General features: G+C 39.6%; 2 protein-coding genes across 4 annotated transcripts in view; one reads left to right on the forward strand and one right to left on the reverse strand.

The window, feature by feature from the left end:
- The window catches only part of TAX1BP1 (Tax1 binding protein 1), a 100,320-nt gene extending 88,966 nt beyond the window's left edge, over nt 1–11,354 (forward strand). For all 3 annotated transcript variants that reach the window (XM_075586848.1, XM_075586849.1, XM_075586847.1), the window contains 2 exons: nt 7,512–7,588; nt 10,158–11,354. In XM_075586848.1, the coding sequence (XP_075442963.1) occupies nt 7,512–7,588; nt 10,158–10,356 (276 nt within the window). In that variant the 3' untranslated portion in view covers nt 10,357–11,354. The remainder of the gene's footprint in view (nt 1–7,511; nt 7,589–10,157) is intronic.
- A 1,265-nt stretch (nt 11,355–12,619) lies between these two features.
- Nucleotides 12,620–19,276, reverse strand: part of JAZF1 (JAZF zinc finger 1) — a 294,384-nt gene continuing 287,727 nt past the window's right edge. The window contains exon 5 of the mRNA XM_075586850.1: nt 12,620–16,578. Coding sequence (XP_075442965.1) covers nt 16,402–16,578 — 177 coding nt within the window. The 3' untranslated portion in view covers nt 12,620–16,401. The remainder of the gene's footprint in view (nt 16,579–19,276) is intronic.

Here is a 19,276-nt window from a genome sequence, read left to right on the forward strand (position 1 = left end):
AAGTTAGGGAAACATCTTCCTTAATGAAGTAATCTGCATCATTTTACACTTTTATTGATGTTGGGCTGCAACTGCTGAACAATGCCAACATAGAGCAGCACTCCGCAGTGTTGGTATCGCTAACATACAGTGCTAATTAATACAACCTCTTCAGTGTCTGAGCACTGCACTTGGTCGGTGCATTTCTGAATCCGACACTTTAAAGTGGTTAAATACACTTAAACGCCCCTTTGGCTTGATTGAATAAATATTTGACTTTCCTCTGCCCTTCCATTTTGTCCTCATGTCCAATCTCTGTCCCAACGTCCCTTCTGTTTTTCTCTTTGTCCATCCTTCTTATCTCTCTCTCCATTCTTCCTGCCCCTTTGTGTCTGTTTTGATTGTGACATGTGCAGAATGAATCAATATACTCCTCAGTCAGCATCATGTTGGCAGAGGGAGAGATCAAGTTGCAGCACAAAATTAATCTAAAGGGGACACTGGCAGGAGATTAATGCGCTGTACTACCTGGCTGGTCCATTCTATAGTATTTTTGTTGAACCAATCGACTGGGAGGAGGGCAGACTGCCTAACTTTTCATTCGTCTTGTGCACATCCCAGGAAACGTGGTTATTAGTCTGCCTTTTTGTCCCATGCTGTGTCGCATATTGTGTATCTTACGTGGATCTGGGCTGTGAGCAAAGTTGTCTTCTAAATTTTAGCTCCGCAGCCGATTTACGGTTTATTACGTAGGATTTTGTACAGTAGTATGCTAGCCATGGTTTATTCCACAGGCATCTAAAAGCTTACCTCACATTGTTTAATGTTTATTTTCAAAATATACGACATTGTAATATAAAAATGTTCATATAGTTTGCCACATATATTAAAACATACTTTATGATGAGCATTTGATAAATTTGAGCACCTGCCTCCACCAGTTTTAATATTAAAAGCGCGTCCAGGTCTCCTGACTTGATGTTCTGCAGTAATTGCTTCATAAAATCAATGAGCCAATGTTGTATATAGCTTCAGTGCAGCATTATACTTGTGCCTAAGCCTCTTTTACAGCATTCTATTCTACAATGTAGGAATGCTGCCAGTAGATATTACATAGATTTAACTGCATTTAGGTTATATTTGCTGAACCATGGCTAGTTCTTATCCATGTTTTGGCCTGAAAGAGCAGAACGCTTTTAAATAACATTTTACATGCATGCCTCATCAGAATTAATTAATATGCAAATACCTTGTTACAAATAAAAAAGTAATATCTTAAGTTCCCTAACATTTTAAAAACGGACAGTTCCCCTTTGTTTAACCTATAAGGATAAGAGACCACCTTAACACCCCAGATGGCACCCCTTTTTTAAAATTAGGTGAGGCTGGTTTAAATCTGTGATATAAAAAAATAAAAGTGCACAGTGATAAATACTGCACATCTGTTACTTCCAGGAATCCCATTTGGGAGGCATGTCCCATTATGTAGCTTGGCAAACACAATGCAGTCTTCACTGGATAGAGAGAATTTTGGAAATTAGATATTTGCCAGATACATTTTGAAAAGGAGCATCAGATAAGAACTCCGTATTTACATTTTTATTTATACCTACCAATAAGGAGGATACACCCGAGTTTGCAGCTATGACACTAAAAGCAATTTGTCGAACCTAAAAATAAGATGACCTTGTTTATAACTAATAACTAACAAATGCCTAGTCAGTTGGGTTTAATTGCAGCTCATTGGATTCAAAAATAGTCTCATCGTATTAACATGATAACAAAACCATCTTTTCTCTGACGTTGAAGGTATAATTGTTTATTACTTCTCCGCCAGCTGGTGGGTGGCCAAGAACATAGATTCCGTAACATAACAAAAATGTTATGATTCAATGTCATTTTCATTTTTTCTTCTGCTTTTCTCGGATACATAAAATTTCGGGACATTTTCTGTTAAAAATTTTTTTACAGACCTTCAAAAAAAGCTTTGCTCCTCGTCTCTGAAACCGTAAGCTTGCACTGAATACATCTGCAAAGAAGCTACCTGGTCACCTGTACAGGCAATCCTCGGTTATCCGACACAATGCGTTACTCAAAATGGCGTTGGATAGCGAAACGTTGTAAAGCAAAACACGTTTTCCCATAGGAACACTGTTTAAATGAAAGGTTCCGTTCCTGAAGGCATTTTTAACACTAAAATACACCAAATATTTTACGCAGGCAATAAGATATGCAGCACACACATACATTATATAGTGTATATACTGTGTATATATATATATATATATATATATATATATATATCATAATAAATAATATATTATATAGTACAGTATAATATAATATTATATAGTATAATATTATATATATATATATATACACAGTGGTTGACAAATCACAAAAAAATCTACTCGCCACCTAGTACCAAACGTGTGCTGCTTGGGCCAATATTTACTCGGCCGGGGGTTAAATCCACTCGCCCGGGGCGAGCAAATGTATAGGTTTGTCGAACACTGTATATATATATACGCTCTTACGACGCTTTGCAACGTTGTTTATGTGTGTATATGTGTATATACACACATAAACAACGTTGCAAAGCGTCGTAAGAGCGTTGGATAAGCCGTTTTGGCGTTGTACAAATAAACATAGGTATGCATTGCATAGCGTTGGATAAGCCATTCGTTGTAAAACGAGGACTGCCTGTATATGCAACACTTGGGTTAAAGGTCCCACATGCATTAGTACATGTTAAAGGGTGTGTTCCTTGTGTACATTTGTTAATTAATGATACATTTTGACACCTTTCAGCCCTGTTGCTGTGCAGGCTTGGAAGGGGAGGTCCCAATGAGCATTGTGGGGATGTTCCGGGCGCTGGTGCACTCCCGTATCCGCTCATGTCGAGTCCACTGGGACGGTGTCAGAATTTGCCTCCCAGTGGGCATTAGATGGAGTGCTCTGCTCGGTGTCCCCATACTTGGATTTATTTAAACTCGCCTCCCTAATTTAGTGCACTTTATTTATTTTACAGTGCACTTTGACAAGGTTTATTTTATATATTAGTTTCGCCGGATTTTCTTTGTACTCGTTGGATCACCAACGAGTATTTTTGTTCATCTGATCGGCCGGCGGTTCAAAACCGGTCGAAAATAGGCTGTGCAGGCTTCTAATTATGTACAGTTCATAGGGTTATTTAAATATATTGTTTGTTTTTAATTCAGCTGTGTTTTTTCTCCTCTTTCAAATCCATTGTTATTAAGATAAGTGAAGTTGTCCTTCAATCTTTCTTGTCATAAATCAAAAGTGAATCGGGCAGAATCAGAGACCTACCTTATTGGTATTGCTTCATTTAAAATCACATGAACAAGTCCAACCCTTCCAGACTGATATGAATAATAATGTTATTAAATACAGGTGAGGGGTTGTCCAGTTTAACCGTGTTGGGAGAGATTGTTCTGGTGATATGGAGCCAAGAGATACCTAGTGTAGCTCGACTCTGACAAAAAGTCCAAATCAAGGCATGAAAGTTCAACCTTTCCCAGTCTAGCGTGGTCTGATAGAATGATATGGCATTGGATTTTTCTCATTGTATTATGGTATTTTATTTTTCGTGTTTACTTTTATTGATTAAATTCAATGGTAGAAACCACATAGAAAGTTTAGTGGTATACGCGCTCTAGCGCCGAATCGCTGATCATTCTCTAATCTTTAGAATACTTTACAAAGGCACAGGGTATGGGCTAACAATAATTAGATGGCGAGTATTCTTCTGAAAACAACTCCCAGATGGTCTGGAGTCCTTAAAAGAGACAAAATATAACCCCGAAGGGAAAGAGTAAGGGGTTATAAGCCCACTCCTCAATACCTCATTGGGATAGTCCCAGGACCACTATTAAACCACTTGAGTTGAACAATTATAAGTGTACTCACATGTTTAAAATGCCACCATCCTGTGCTGTTGCTTTATCACTTGATAAAGTGCTATTGCACGAAACAGGTAGGAAGATTGTCAGACCTCTGTTTTTAATGGCCGACTAGAGCTCATTTTTGGATACACTTTTTGACCCTCACTCTTGGCTGTGCGCTATACTTCCTATTGTGCTAATGGTAGAAACCACATCTCCTCTTGGGGAGAAAATAGTGTGTTGCCTTTAAAGTGATAGCGCTTTAAATAAAATTCTTATATACTACTTTAAAATTAAATATGCATTAAATTAGTGATATATAGAGACTTCTCCTTTCTCTGTTATATGCACAAATCCATTGCATTCCAGTGGGCTCACAAACATCTGTGTTCTGTTCAGTTTAGTCATACCGTGCCCGCACATACCGTACCTTACACCAGCTATTATTTTATTTAAAAAAACAATAAAAATACAAAATGTATTCACTTTTGGTGCTACAAACATCACTAGCTGTCTAATGAAAGTAAATAACTACAATCAGACACTTCTTGTAATTATTATTCATAATTACAAGTATTGCCTCTTAAATGGTAACATTGAGTTACAATATTGAATGTTTTGAATGTAGTTTACAAATCTAACAACAATAAAGATGATCTTTTTCATATGTGATGATGGTGTACTTGAACAATGGCTGTAATGCAGATCAGCATATTTTTTTAATTTGTTTTATCAGGAAGTAATACATTGAAAGCTAGCGCTCATTTTCAAGTATGTCCTGGGCACAGAGTTATGATAATACATGGTTGCATTAAATGAACAGAGGTTATACTTTCAATTTATAAACATTTCATGCACAGTTAGAGATAATGATTATGGGCGTATGTAACAGTTACAGACAAGGTTAAAATTGTGTTTGAAGAGGTAGGATCGGCCTGCAATGTGTTGTGTTAGAAGAGGTAGGATCGGCCTGCAATGTGTTGTGTTAGAAGAGGTAGGATCGGCCTGCAATGTGTTGTGTTAGAAGAGGTAGGATCGGCCTGCAATGTGTTGTGTTAGAAGACTTTGCCTAACCCAATAACAGAGCAGCAAACGACAGACACCCTTTGGCTGCCCTTCGGCTGTCCGCCTTTGTGGTGACGCAGATGTAGGCTGAAGGGGTTCTGAATGAATTCAGCTGGGCTGGGATCAGAGAATGCCATGCCGCTATTTGTAGTGATTTGAAATTTGATCTTTAATTATTGGAAAGATGGACGGGTCCAAAATGGGTAAGGATATCATTAGTAATGTGATTTTCTACATTTTAAAGCAGTCCGAGGTGATCACTATTTATTTTTTCCAACTCTGGTTTATTCTTCAAATCTGATGCTCCAGTCAGGAGATATAATCGTTTGATATACAGCATGAGGTTAAAATGAAGCTCTTCCTAGAAGCCCAGTGTAGTCTAAAGGTGATCATACTGACCTCAGAAGCTAAAGATGAAGAAAATCATGATGCATGAGGGGGTAAGATGCTAACATTACATGACATAAACTTATAGGCGTCTCGGGTGACTTTCTGCTTTGCTTCCCCATTGCAGAGATTCATGCTCTTTATGTGCACTTCTCAGCCTGACTGCTGTGTGTTTTGCTGTGATAGGCCTGATTGTCCATCAGCACAGTGATTCTCATCACTGCTCTGCAGCTAGATTTATGTGCTGCTGGTGCTCATGAAACAAGAGCACAACTGACAGAGCTGATGAGATGTAGCTTCAGCCCGACAGGGCAATTTAACTGATGCGCCTGACTGCAGTGAGATGTGTGTGACATGCTTGGAAAGCGAGAGCTGCATGCACAGATCACTCAAAACTGACCACTGGGAAGCAGACATGTGACTTTCATGTTGTCTTTGCTGAATTTCAGATTGCCAAGTGAGGGTATTCAGATGTGACCCCCTCTTAGCTAGCATGTATTTACGAGTTGATGTTGTTCTAAAATATGACTGTGTGTAGTTTATTGCAGTGTGCCTCACTTAATACAAGACTTCCACTCTGATCCGTCCCAGAGGTATTCCTAGGGTGTGTCTCTTGTCATATGCGCCATTATTTTTAATCTGATATTCAAGGAGATTGTGCAAATGATTTGTGGCGGAGAAGCCGTTTTCTTATTATTTCTATATTCCTTGTAACTCTAAAGAGTTCGTAGGGAAATGATTGCAGGCTCATCAGGCTTCAGAGATGGAGCTTTTCCCCTACCAGACAATAAAATGTATGTACAAGATTCAAACCCATAAAATATGGACAAAATTCAACTTGTAGGTGACTTATATTCCATTGTGCAATAATTATGTTCCTGCGATGTATATGATGGTTATAGAGGCTATTGCATGATGCTAAAATCCCACGTATGCTTATCCAGGCCTAGATCTTTGAGCCCCACCATCATTCAATGCCCAGCCATATGCCTGATACACATGGTTCTTGAAGTAGTCCAGTCTGCAAATATTGTTTTCCAATCACAACAAAAAACATTTATTAAAAAAAAAATGATATTAACTATTTTAAGATTGAAATTAGAAACCATTTAAGATTAACAATCAACTGTGACATGTTCTCATGCTTTTGAGCTTTGGTTATGTGACCTTTTTAGAAAATGAACAACCCCTCGTGACTACTTCCTTATTGGGGCAGTACAGGCAAAACCAGAAGAGAGATGGGGGTCTTTGGCTCTGGGCCAAAGAGATCTGGGATTATAAAGGGAACAGTTGGATGCTACAGTTGAAGTAACAAAAAGGCTTACAAAACAATGTTGGGTTTTCCTGGGTTCGAAGAACACAACCATTTTCTGTTTTCATCCAAGTTGACTTTGCAGTGAATGACGCAGCTCTTGTGCATGTGATCTCACTGGAATGTCACTGTGCACTTCCAATGTTGCCTGCTGGTCCCTTTTGTATGTCTAGGGTGCATAATGCTAATGAAAGAAGCGGCATACATAAATGTTTGGTTTAAAAGTTGCTTGATGCCTTAACGCAGAGGTGCGCAAACTGGGGGGCGGTAGATTTTCTGGGGGGGGCGCAGTACTTACAGACTTCCCGCGCTCTTCCCCACAACATTTAAATTAAATGCTGGGGGTGCGCGCAAGGCCTCTGTAACTCCCTGTTACCTGCTCTTAGCTGGCTTCTGGCGACGCATCACCATAACATCGTGACGTAAAATTATGCCGCCAATGCCAGAGAGAAGGTAAGAGGGGGGAGAGCAGGCAGGGGGCGCAAAGAAAAAAAAGTTTGCGCACCCCTGCCTTAATGTTTCTGTGCACTTTTTGTACATTGTGTATATGTGTGTTTTTCATGGTAATGATTCAACAGTACCACATTATATCTACGCACTTTAGTCCTATGAGGTCACAACAGTGGGTGCTGCTTCATCTGCCACTATAACACACTGGCTGCGTCCTGTGGGTGCTAAGTTTGTACACTTCATGTTGATAAACGTCCACATACTCAACCGACCGGAAGCATCAATAAACCACTTTGCTTTTGCCTCGTTTTGAGCCCGTGACCGATATGATCAGGATGGTCATCTCCACCTACATACAGTATTTACATTTTTAGGTACTTTATGACTAATACGCTTTTGTTTGTTTTTTCAAGGATGATGATGACAATTTTCAGGATCCACCAAGCTTTCTGGCGAACGAACAGTCGGCGGGATTCTGCTTTGATCCAAGGTAATTGCAGATTAACTGATCTAGTAAAAATGATCTTTATTATTATTTGCACTGGAGCTTTTAGTGATCTTTTATTCAGCCAGAACAAGTAATCCGGCAGGCATAGTTATTTAGGAATGTTTTCCCTTTAACGTTATACAATGTTAATGGGAATCCTTTCCCTAATGTCTACTTGTATGTATGAAGCGCTCATCCCTTTTACTTCATGTGTACAGTATATTACTGCTGTAAAGTGCTGTGTACAATCTAAATAAAGATATACATAAAAAGGTTATCAAATCTTTTTCACAATAGCAAATATCTCATTTATAACATTTTAGGTAAACTTAAAAAAAACAAAAACAATTAACAGTAAGAGGGAAATGACTGGATACTGTTTGTCCTTTTATCTATACCTGATATACCTGAGGTATAACCCAAGTTCGGATACATAGGAATTCCAGTGCAGTGAAAACACTCTGCTTCGTTATAATTTGAATGTGGAGTTAAATAGTTGGGGTGTCCATTATAAAGAAGTAGTTATGAGATACAGATTCATGGCCATTCTTAATATTCCTCTAACAGTGTAAGTAAACAGGACAAAAAAGGAAAAGTTAAGGTAAAGCAGAAGAAACATTTAGACTAATGAGACTTCATCTTTCAACATATCCTTTAGCCAGACATACTTCGTTTGATTTCCTCTTCTTCCTAGCTTGGACAGTAGCCCAATTAGGCAGATTTCAAATGCATTCCACATTACTTTCCTGTATGCCTACCTGCACCAGTGTCTCTCCCAGATCACTACAACTCTTTTATTTCGACATTTTCTGGATGTTACCCTTTTGTAGCAGGCACCTCTGGCAGCAAAAAGGGTTAAGAGACTCCAGCAACATTACTGCCAGTAACTCAAGTGAATAATGGCAATATTCAGCATGTTATTGGCTTTCTTTATTGGCTTACTGGCAGTGATGTTATCGCCCAGAAGATGCTGAACCTGGCTGCTTCCTGCGGGAAGACCACGGTGATCATGCTTTCATATTTGACGTCCGTACTGCAGACCAGCGGTGTAACATTGTTTGAAGACTTTATTGTGTAATGTGGTTTTTCCATGTTTTAATTAACCTATTTTAGCTTCTGTTATTTGTTGTGTGGATATGCCAGATAAAAAGCTGAATACAATTTAGCTAATGATGCCTTTCTAAATTTGAATCCAAGAAAACGTACTTTAGAACAGAAAATCCACATCCTTCCGTATTATGGTACATACAATTATAGTATCTGAGCAGCAAAAGATGGACATTCATATATATTTGATATATGTATACTCTCCCCCTCTCTCTCTCCAAATAGATATAATTATAGGCTAAAGCAGGTAAAATTCGGGGCATTATTAAAATCCCTGTTCTCTGATTGGTTAAAATTCTGGGCATTATCCAATCAGTAATGGGATGGAATTTTTGGCACCCTGCCAAGTTTTTCAGCCAATCAGATTTCAGTTCTCATTCACAAAGCGTGAGATTAGCTCTCAGGGTGGGGGAGGAGTCCGTGCCTTGCTACTGCCTCCTATCCAATCATCTCCCCTGTCTGTCTGCAGAGAGCTGCACACAGGAGAGCGAGGGGAAAGGTTTGTGTCTTTTGTGTGGGTGTAAAGGGGGCCAGCAGTGTGTTTTATTTGTGTGTGTCTTCTGTTGGTGTGGGTGTAGAGGGGGCAGCAGAGTCTGTTTTATTGGTCTGGGTGTAGAGGGGGGGCTGCAGTATGTGTGTCTTCAGTGTGTGTCTTGCGGGTGGAGAAGGGGTACAAAGTTTTTGTGGTGTGTGTCTGCAGTTTGTTGTTTTTTGCAGGAGGGCTGCAGTGGGTGTAGGGAGGGGCTGCTGGTTTGTGTTTTGTGGATGTGGAAGTAGAGGTGGCAGAGTCTGTTTTGTTGGTTTGTGTGTGTCTTCAGTGTGTGTTTTGTGGGTGGTGAAGGGGTGCAGAGCATTTTGTATGTGTGTCTGTAGTGTGTAAGTTTACAGGGGGCTGCAGTGCGTGTAGAGGGGCGGGCTGCAGGGGTGTGTTTTGTGGATGTAGAGGGGGAAGCCGTCTGTTTTGTTGGTGTTTGTGGGTGTAGAGGGAAGACTGCTGTGTGTGGAGGGTGGAGGAAGGCTACAGTGTGTTTTGTGGGTGTAGAGGAGGGAGGTGGCAGTGTGTGTTTGTGTGTATAGAAGGGGGCTGCAGAGTTTGTTTGTGTATATAGAGGGGGTTGTGTGTATGTACAATTTTCCTTTTAATACACTTACAGTAAAAGCAAAAGAATGTAGACAATCATGCTGATAAATCAATATGACTACAAAAGTATCTTTTTTATGAAAAATTTAAAAAATAAATATATATAAGCCTACATTTAACCTATAATAGTAATAATCCCCTCAGAACAGGGTATTACTGGCCAATAATGCCCTGTTCTGAGGGTATTATTACTAAAATATAAATACCACATTCCCCTTCGAGTAATGTGGTAAGCCATGTGGAAATGTGTCCTGTTACAATGACTTGCAGTAGTAACATACATTTTCAGGTTCTGAACATGATCAGTGTCTATTTATTTTTCAGATTCAATGCGAAGAAGTGTCCCCTTTGTGCACTGGTGTTTCCTCCGGACTTCGATCAGAGCCAGTTTGAAGCGCACGTGGATAGCCACTGGAAGGTCTGCCCCATGTGCAGCGAGCAGTTTCCTCCGGACTGCGACCAGCTGATCTTTGAGAAGCACGTCCAAACGCATTTTGATGGCAACATCTTGAATTTTGAATAGAGCGGCCTTGCTTTGTGATTCTGAAATATAGTGGTGAGAAGTTCACCTTAAATACTAGAAAAGAAACGTAGCTTAAAGCATCACTCAAGTATAAAAAATGCGCTGCAGCGTAATTAGTTAAGTCTTTTTTTTGGAGTCCTTTGTTTATCTCTTGTAATCTAACATACCATGAAAGAGTGATTTCTCCTGTATGTATTGGTATGGCTGTGTAAAGTGTATGAATAAGAGCCGAAGGATAATATTGTTGGTGCGTTGGCGGTTATGATGCAGCAACAGAGCCAGGTAATGTATGTACTGCATTCGATTTGCACAGGGTTGATTTGCAGGTTACATTTAATCCCCTTTGGTAACAGACTAAAGCATGGCTATTATTGACCTCTTCCTACCTGATTGTGTGTTAAACGTTTTAATAGTGATGGAGTTTGCCGAAAATAATCCGCCCTCCAGTAGCCAAACTTCTATTCTAGCGACATATGGAACCTTAAAAGCTTGTAAAATCAAATGCTTTTGTCACAGACCAGATGGATCGGTTATGTCCAGAAAGGGCTGTCAAGAGTAAATGAGCTAATGCTTGATAAATAAACAAATTACAGTGCACTACACTAATGATAATGCTCTTTTTCTTTGAAAATGTAAAAACGTCATTTTACAAAAGCTTGCATTTTCTGCATAGTTACATTGTAATGCAAATATGACATACTACAAACTACTAAAATACCAATGAATACATGCCACAGCACGTGGTTTGAGAAACTCTTAGAATTATTTTAAAACCTGCTTGCTGTAAGACATTGTCCTGAAGAAGACATAATTTTAAGTTGCTTGGATCATTAATGTACACATTTGGGATTCATGTACGCATGACATTCTTTCTCTTTGTTCATTTTAAGTCTGACTAAAATACATGTCACTGTAGTTTGTACCAAGTTCCAACCTCATCTGCTTTACAAGTTTGAATTCTATGTAATTTTGTTTTCAATAAAGGAAAAACAATGCTTTTTTGTTGTTGTCTGTTTTAATTTAAACACTAACATTGTCATCCCGCACGTTTTCAGAATAACAAAGATTGTGTAAGAGGTATCTTCAATTACATAATCGGTGATGCAATTGGTGATGGAAGAATAAAAGATGTCTTGGGACCTGACAGTACATTTGTCTACTCTGTATTTACATCAGATTTCAAGATGGCATCATATATGCAAAGCATTAGGATTGGTTATTTTGACTATCAACCAATCAGAATAGTTCATTCAGGCATTGAAATTCTTGGCTATATCAATCAGCAAGGTTAAGAGGGGAGAGCTGGGGTTAAAGGAGCAACCCCTCCTAGGACCAAAGTGAACTAAGGCCAGTGACCTGTTTAAGAGGTCTCATCTGGGTGACTGATACCTTAAATTATAGTAGACTTGGTACAGCCAAAGTTGTCCCCTCCCCCCACCCCCCTAACTTTACTGTCTCTGATGGGAACAGAATGGGATAAGAAAACACTTGATACCAACACTTCCCCATTCAGAGGGCCCTAAGAAATCCAACTTGTTATTTATTTCCAAGAAAATGAAAGTAGCCAAACCTTTGCGATTAGCATTGTCAGAATTGTTTAGGGAAAACCATTATACTGTTGCATTATTTACATAGGTTTGTTTTCCGTCTGACTACGTGGGACTGCACCTTTTTAAAGGAAGGGGGAGAAATGGTAAAGCGGAATACCCTAGGACTTTGGGGGGTGGTAAATCTGCAATTCCTGCTGCTCTTGGGTGAACCCGGGGCCATGTTTGTTTTTCCTTGCAAGTACTGGCAAAAGTTTAAAAAAATAAAAATAAAACGAAGGGGGAAAAAAACCTGCAATCGGGGGTTACCCCAAGCTTTGAGTGCTGCAGTTAAACTCCAGGCGACCCCCTGGTTTATAAAGATAGAAGTAAAAATGAGGGGTGGGGACTATTGCTTCTTTAAGGAAGGAACATTTGAGTTATTATAGCAACACAGTAGCTACCTGATGTGGCCTAATGTATAATATTGTAGACATTGGTGTATTTTGTTTGTCCTAGTACTGTACTAGAAATGCAGATGCACCAATTAATTAGACTGGTTATTTCAACGTTTTCCTGCTCCAGTTTGTACTACAATAAGTGGGTGTTTTATTCAATAGCTTGTCATAAGCTTTATATATATATATTTATTTTTTCCCCCCCTCATCTTTCTTTTATGAGCGTGTGCTGGCTGAACTCATCACCTTTAAAACCACAAGCAAAAAAATAATGAGGCATTTGTACTTGTTCTCAGTCAGAGGCAGTTTATTTTAACTTTGATTTACATTTATAAGCAGCTTTGACAGGAGTTTTGATTCATTAAGTTGCCTTCAGTTCTAAAACATAAAACCTCTGTCACCTTCAAACTTAATGTACTCTGTCCCCAACAAAACATATGAAAATATAATTTAAGCAGACTTTTCACAGACACGGTACAATACATTCACTATACACGGTATAACAAAATAGTCCCATCCTTACCTGTTTAATAATACTGTCACAATGAGTAGGTAAATAGAAACTGGAATTTCAGTTTTATAGCTGAAAAGAATTTACATGCAACAATGACATTATTTTACAACTGTTTAGCTGTTGAACTAACTTGTCCTGCCTGGAATATAAAGAACGTAGCCAAAAAAGATACATGCTTTTCTGTAGTGCTGCCAACACTGCAGCAGATAGCAAAGAGCCAAATAGGGCTTGCTGAATGCTACCCGGTTCATTCCCATGTCTGGATCATCCTTCAAAAGCAAACTATCAGCATTATACTTGTGTGTATTGTGAAATATTTCGAATTGGCAGTCTTATACACTTCAATGAAGTCTTACTGATTGAAGATGGTATTCTTTCATTTGTTTAGAAACCACGATTCTAACAGATTTGGGTCTGGAGGTTGACATCTCTGAACATAACACCAACATTTCTGCTAACTGTCTACATGTTTTGTGTAATCTGCTTACAATTACCATGTTTTGTATTTGTTCTTGGTTTTATACTTTGCTTGGATCATGGTGTTTTTCGGACCATGACGTCACTCCTGTAATTTGGTTGTGCAAAGTTATACTTTTTATTGGTTCCCTGGTATGGAATAAAATGGCAATGAGCCAATGAAGAAGGAAACCTTTGCAGTGATGCACAACATTCTCTGTATACACTGGCAGTAACCAGATTTTATTCTGCATAGATGCAAAATCTGTTGGTGTCTTTTAGTGGAACGCAGGATGGTGCCATGCTGAGTCCAGAACATCCTCTGATTCAGGTTAAGTAAAAAAATGGAGAAGGAATGTTTCTTTAAAACCGTAATATAGTTTACTCAACCACGCTGGTGAAAGGTTGAATAAATAGCACTATTTACGCTTTATGAAATGGATATACAATATAATGCAAATTTCTGCAGGGGCAATTCTACAAGCATCCCTCTCCAACTGGTCCAACTATCTGTTAGCGAGTCGCTCAGATGTCAGAACGACCTGCTTCTGCTTGGATTCCAAAGAACCATCTAACCAGAGATCAGAACCTGTGTTTTAATAGCTGACTTTTCAAAACATTAAAGTCTGCTCTAGCGTTTCTGGTTCTGTGCGCAAAGTATGATCCAGACATGGATAAGACAGGAGACTTTTAACTTTGACCACCTGCCGCACACAGCACTGCACTCCAACTCATATGGCACGTCAGTTCAGCAAAGTGACCTGTAAGGCTAAACAGAATACTCCATCCGGAATGAAATGAACATTACAAGGCAGCCAAAAAGAAAGAACAATTTAAAAAAAACAACTTTAAAATAATATACAATGAACATCATAGGAGAGTCACTTGAAATTCCCTTCCAACTGCTGTGCCTCCTTTCAACGTGCTTTGAATTTAGGGGTGCAGCCTACATGCACATGTTCAGTACAGTAGTTGCAAGTATTGGCATTGCAGACAGCATTAACTTTGTTGGCAATCGAGAACTACAAAGTGCTTTTAAAACTCCATCCGAGGATGAAGAGTCATGTTTCACAATAAAAAGGAACCAATGGCAAAAATGGAATTCACACTTAAGGCAGCATTGCAGGTTTCTACCGACAAACGTGGAACGATTAACTTAGTATACCAAAAGAGTACAATTATCCTCCCTTAACACTGATTAGTTCCACAAACAACCACCACACTTGTATTACTTTCAATTAAATAATTAGGAAGTGCTATGTAAACCTTTCAGTTGAAAGCATTATTTTCATCTCGAGCATGATTGCTTCCAGTGGGAGAAAAGCAAAGCAGGAAGTGATGCAAGAACTATGCGATGAGCAAATCCAATATTGGATTGTGTGGTTTAAGGGCCATATTTACTAAATGATGCTGAGCTGTAAGCACAAGAGATGTGGGACATTTTCACCAAGTTCATGATTCAGGTGAAATTTGCCCTTTTTCCCCCCCACAATAAAAATGGCACCTAAATCGGCAAACTGCCTAAAAAAATGTGCCACTTATTTCAAGTCAATGTGCAAGGTCACCTGGCCCTTTATATGCTGCCATTATATACTGCAAAATCTTGCTAAATTCTGGTACAAATTGGCAAATGCAGCTAATTTTTGAGCAATCTGAACTTGTGAAAATGTTGCGAAAAACGCAAACTTCACAGCAAATGTGCAGAAAAAAATAAATAGTGTTAGCATTTTTTTCAAAGACATTTGCACACCTCTAATAAGCACCCTATGGCTCATTCACTTGAATAGTATAGACAATGCCTCCTGGCTTGGCATCGCTTAATAAGCATACATTAGTGCTCATGTTAGCTCACGACGGGTGAAACCTGCAATACTGCGTGAAGTATCACAAATGCATTTCATTACTTGTACTGTATGAGGGTGGGGAAAGGGAGACATCGTTTGAACTGGCATCTTGGTCCACAAAAGGAAATTGGATGCAAACCAAATAATAACTAGACCGTGGCGACTGTAACACAGTAACCGTATGTAACACTGAAGGTTTTATTCTTTCGCTAGTTGCCGAGGGGAGATTTTAGCACTTTAACTGGTTAAAAAAAAGGAACAGGATAAGCAAGATAAATACAGAAAGAGACAGCAAGCGCAACCTTTATATGTATGTTATTTAAGTATGAAAATATTTTATTTATTATAATATGATAAACATTCTTATTTATAGCTCCGATCCCTATGCGACTGATACCAGACATACAGAATGTGCTAAGTAAGGCAGGGTAACCGGTCTGAAAGCAGGGGGTGACTTGGTATTAAACGCACATTAAGCCCCATGCTGTGTAGGACCCGCAAACACTGTAAGGCAGGACTTCTCTACTGCAGTCCTCAAGATCACCTCCCCTCACCCACCCCCCCCAGCACTGATTGAGCCACCTGTGCTGAAGCTGGGATATCCTGAAAACCAGACCTGTTGGGGGAGGAGGGGTTGTCTTGAGGACTGGAGTTGGGAGACCCTGCTGTAAGGGTTAATGCGTTTCAATGATATCAGGCTCTTTTTAACCCACGTTGCTACCTGAAGGGCATATCATGCAACGACGACTCTAATGGCAGGAACGTCGTCCGAAAAAATAATCGCAGTGCCAGAATCTCTTCCCGATTACATAAATCTCAGCTAAACAATAGGTCATCCACCCAAATTCATCCGAACGTCTCTGCCTTGGGGAGAGAGAAACCTCTCCCCCCCCCCCACCCCACCCCCGCCTCCCTCCTGCTCCAACATCTCTCTTGTCCTTATATTATCACTTTAGCACCTTGTCAAAGTAATGAACATGGGTTATGGTGAGTAACATGTGCAAATGTACAAAAGGAAACACCTCTACAGACATACACCATTCCAAAATGACTGGAATTCTTTGTTTTTAAAGCGCGCACTGAAACTCGGGTTTCGTCGGGCTGTCGAATGCTTCCCCTGAAATAAAACGGAAAGGAAAAATAAAAAAAAAAATGGTTAAAAAAAAAAAAAAAAAGGAAGGAGGATGGCTGTTTTCAAAATCAGCATCTGCTGGTGAGCGGGTTCTTGGCACAGATGGATTCTGCTTTTATTGCTGCATCTTCCTGATAATCTCGGCAGAGACGGGAGGATGGAAATTGATTGTGTGGTGACGGAGGCCCTGAGCTGTCTTGTAACTCTTCCCGCAGCGGCATTTGAAAGGTTTACGGACTCGGATTTGTGTTCTGTGGCCGTTCTTGGCGTGGTACTTAATGCCATTTACATTCTGCGGGGGAGAAGACAAAATACAAATGTTTTGTCAAAATCAACTGCGGACCACCGTCATACATCATACATCATACATCATACATCATACATCATACATCATACATCATACATCATACATCAGGGCCGAGATTAACACAAAGGCTTTAAAAAAATGTTTTTAAAAAAGCACGTATAATGGCCATGATTTCAATTTTACGAATAATTAATCTCACTTAATCTACAAAGTACAGCACAGCTCAATTTATATTTTTAAGTCACACATCATTTGTCTAAAAGGTTTTCATCTGAGTGAGGTCCTCATTTGTAATGAATTACAGATATGGATCCATATTTATGACTCTCTGCAATTCGATAAGGACCTTCCCAGCACTGCAAGGCTCCTTTTGATGGGCTGTAAGGTGTTTTCCTGTGCTAGAGAGGTGTCTTATGGGATAGCACATCTTAGTAACTCTGGCCCATAGCCCCAGCTGTGCAATGCACCGTTTGTGTTAACAAAGCCTTATAACAACCATTACGTCTGAAGATACCAACTGTAAAAAGTTGCCTGTTTCCCCAAAGAGTTAATACTTTATAAGGAAAACAGAAAAGGAAATAAAAAGAGGGTTGCATCATTTTAAAAGTGGTTTTATTTTCTGTTTTCTCTCACAATAATTTGTTGGGGGGACTACAAAGAGTGTATAGAACCCTGGGGAAAGTCGCAGAGAGGGTCCGAAACGGTTCTTTATGTATTTGATATTTTGTTTTGCTCTTCACCATACGGTGGAGGTTTTTTTTTACCCACCATAACTTATTTAATGTGCAGTTGAAACCTATCCCAGCTTCACGTTGCAAAGCCATTATAACCAGCCTCACACCGATGAGATCCAAATGGTCGAAACTGCTGCCTGTGAGCAGGTTTACTGGCTATGCACTTCTTTATCCCAGGCTGTGCTGAAAAGTTTCATAATGCGGCAGGCATAAGGGGGTCCATATCAAAATGGATTTGAAGCAAAAGGTGGGCTCATTTGCATGTCATTACCCAGAATCCCTGGATGCATTGTATGCTATGACAGAATGGGAAAAGGCAGGTTTGCAGACCTCTCTGAGACATATGAATGTGCTCCCAAGTGATATTTTTATTTAGCAGCTCATAAAACAAACTCCTCCAGCATATTTTTTTTTAGTACATTGATTACTCCACCGCACATCATTTTCCAGCAAAACGAGCCACAGATATAACTGAAGCCGAATTTTTCTCAATACTTTGTGATGCATTTGACAATTTAAGATAGTGAAACAGATCGCTCTGTTACCCAGACAGCGGTATTAATGTGAAGCAGGCTGGGAGCTTCATAACCACCCGTGTGATCACTGTACATATCGGTATTATTCGTTTAATCCCTTTTTACTTATGAATTGTGTGCTCCATTTCTTCTGGTTACAGGGAAATAAATACAATAAGAAATTAAGGTTTTGGGAATCTTTTCAAAAACGTTACTTATTTATTTTTACAATAATTATGGATACAAAATCTCCATTGCGAGGATGTGGGTTCATATGGGCTGTGAACTTTGTATTCCTTATTCTTATGAACATACACCGAGCGGCAAGACATGGAGACCGTATAACCTGAGCAGTGGAAGACAATAGCATAATAGAGAGAGAAATGCCAACACTGTAATAGTTTCATTATAAGCAGAGAATATTCCAGTTGCTGTTTCATAGGTACATAGTGTATCAAAGTACAAACAGAAGCACGAAGTCTCTAAACACAAGAAATACCCACTCCAGGCAGCGTCTATGGATTTATCTTAGTTGCGCCATTTTTGGGTACGTCTGCGCCTGTCCGCACCTGTCTGCGGTGAGGAATTGATGGCATAAGTGGGAGGAGTTAGAGCGGCGTTACATTTACCACCTTAAAGGTGGCGCGAGTCTCTTTTTTAACGCAGAATACAAACGCTGCACGCGACAAATCCTACAACAATGGAAATGCAGGTAATAAATATGTGGCGTTGCAGAAAGAAAGAAATGATCATTTGTTGCCTCAGCACAGACCACTGTCTTGGAGGCACAGTGATAACAAGGCAATTGTGTTGTAAGTGGTGTGGGAAAGGGAGAGGGAGTGGCTCAGTGAGTAAAAGACACTGACTGGCACAGAGTTTGCAGCAGGGGAACCTGGTTCAATTCCCAGTGTCGGCTCCTTGTGACCTTGGGCAAGTCACTTTATCTCCCTGTGTCTCAGGCACCAAAAGAACATAGATTGTAAGCTCCACGGGGCAGGGACTGCAAAATGTCTTTGTAAAGCGCTACGTATAACTAGCAGCGCTATACAAAAACATGCTATTATTATTAAAAGTGCAATAGCTACAGGTTGGCTTAAAACACTTCTTTGAAAAAGTGTGTGTTATAAGTGGTGTTTTCTTAATTTCATGTTTTGTATTGTATTTCAAAAGATTTTACCAAATGACGTTGAGATGTACATCTTGTTTTTATGTGTATCCTGATTGGAGTTCCACGGGCACTGTGCAGAATTGACAAGGTCGTACAGGGAGGCGGTGGAGGGCCTCTCTAATAAGAGATCAGAAATGAAATGTACAGGGAGTGGAAGGCCTTGAAGGACAGAAGAAGATCCTTGAAGGAGATTTGCGATTTACTAGAGAGCTGAGCAATTAAACATAATCAGGAGGCAAGAGAGACGTGTTTGGGAACCAATAACA

Source organism: Ascaphus truei, chromosome 2 (genome assembly GCF_040206685.1).
Source record: "Ascaphus truei isolate aAscTru1 chromosome 2, aAscTru1.hap1, whole genome shotgun sequence".
NCBI classification, from domain to species: domain Eukaryota; kingdom Metazoa; phylum Chordata; class Amphibia; order Anura; family Ascaphidae; genus Ascaphus; species Ascaphus truei.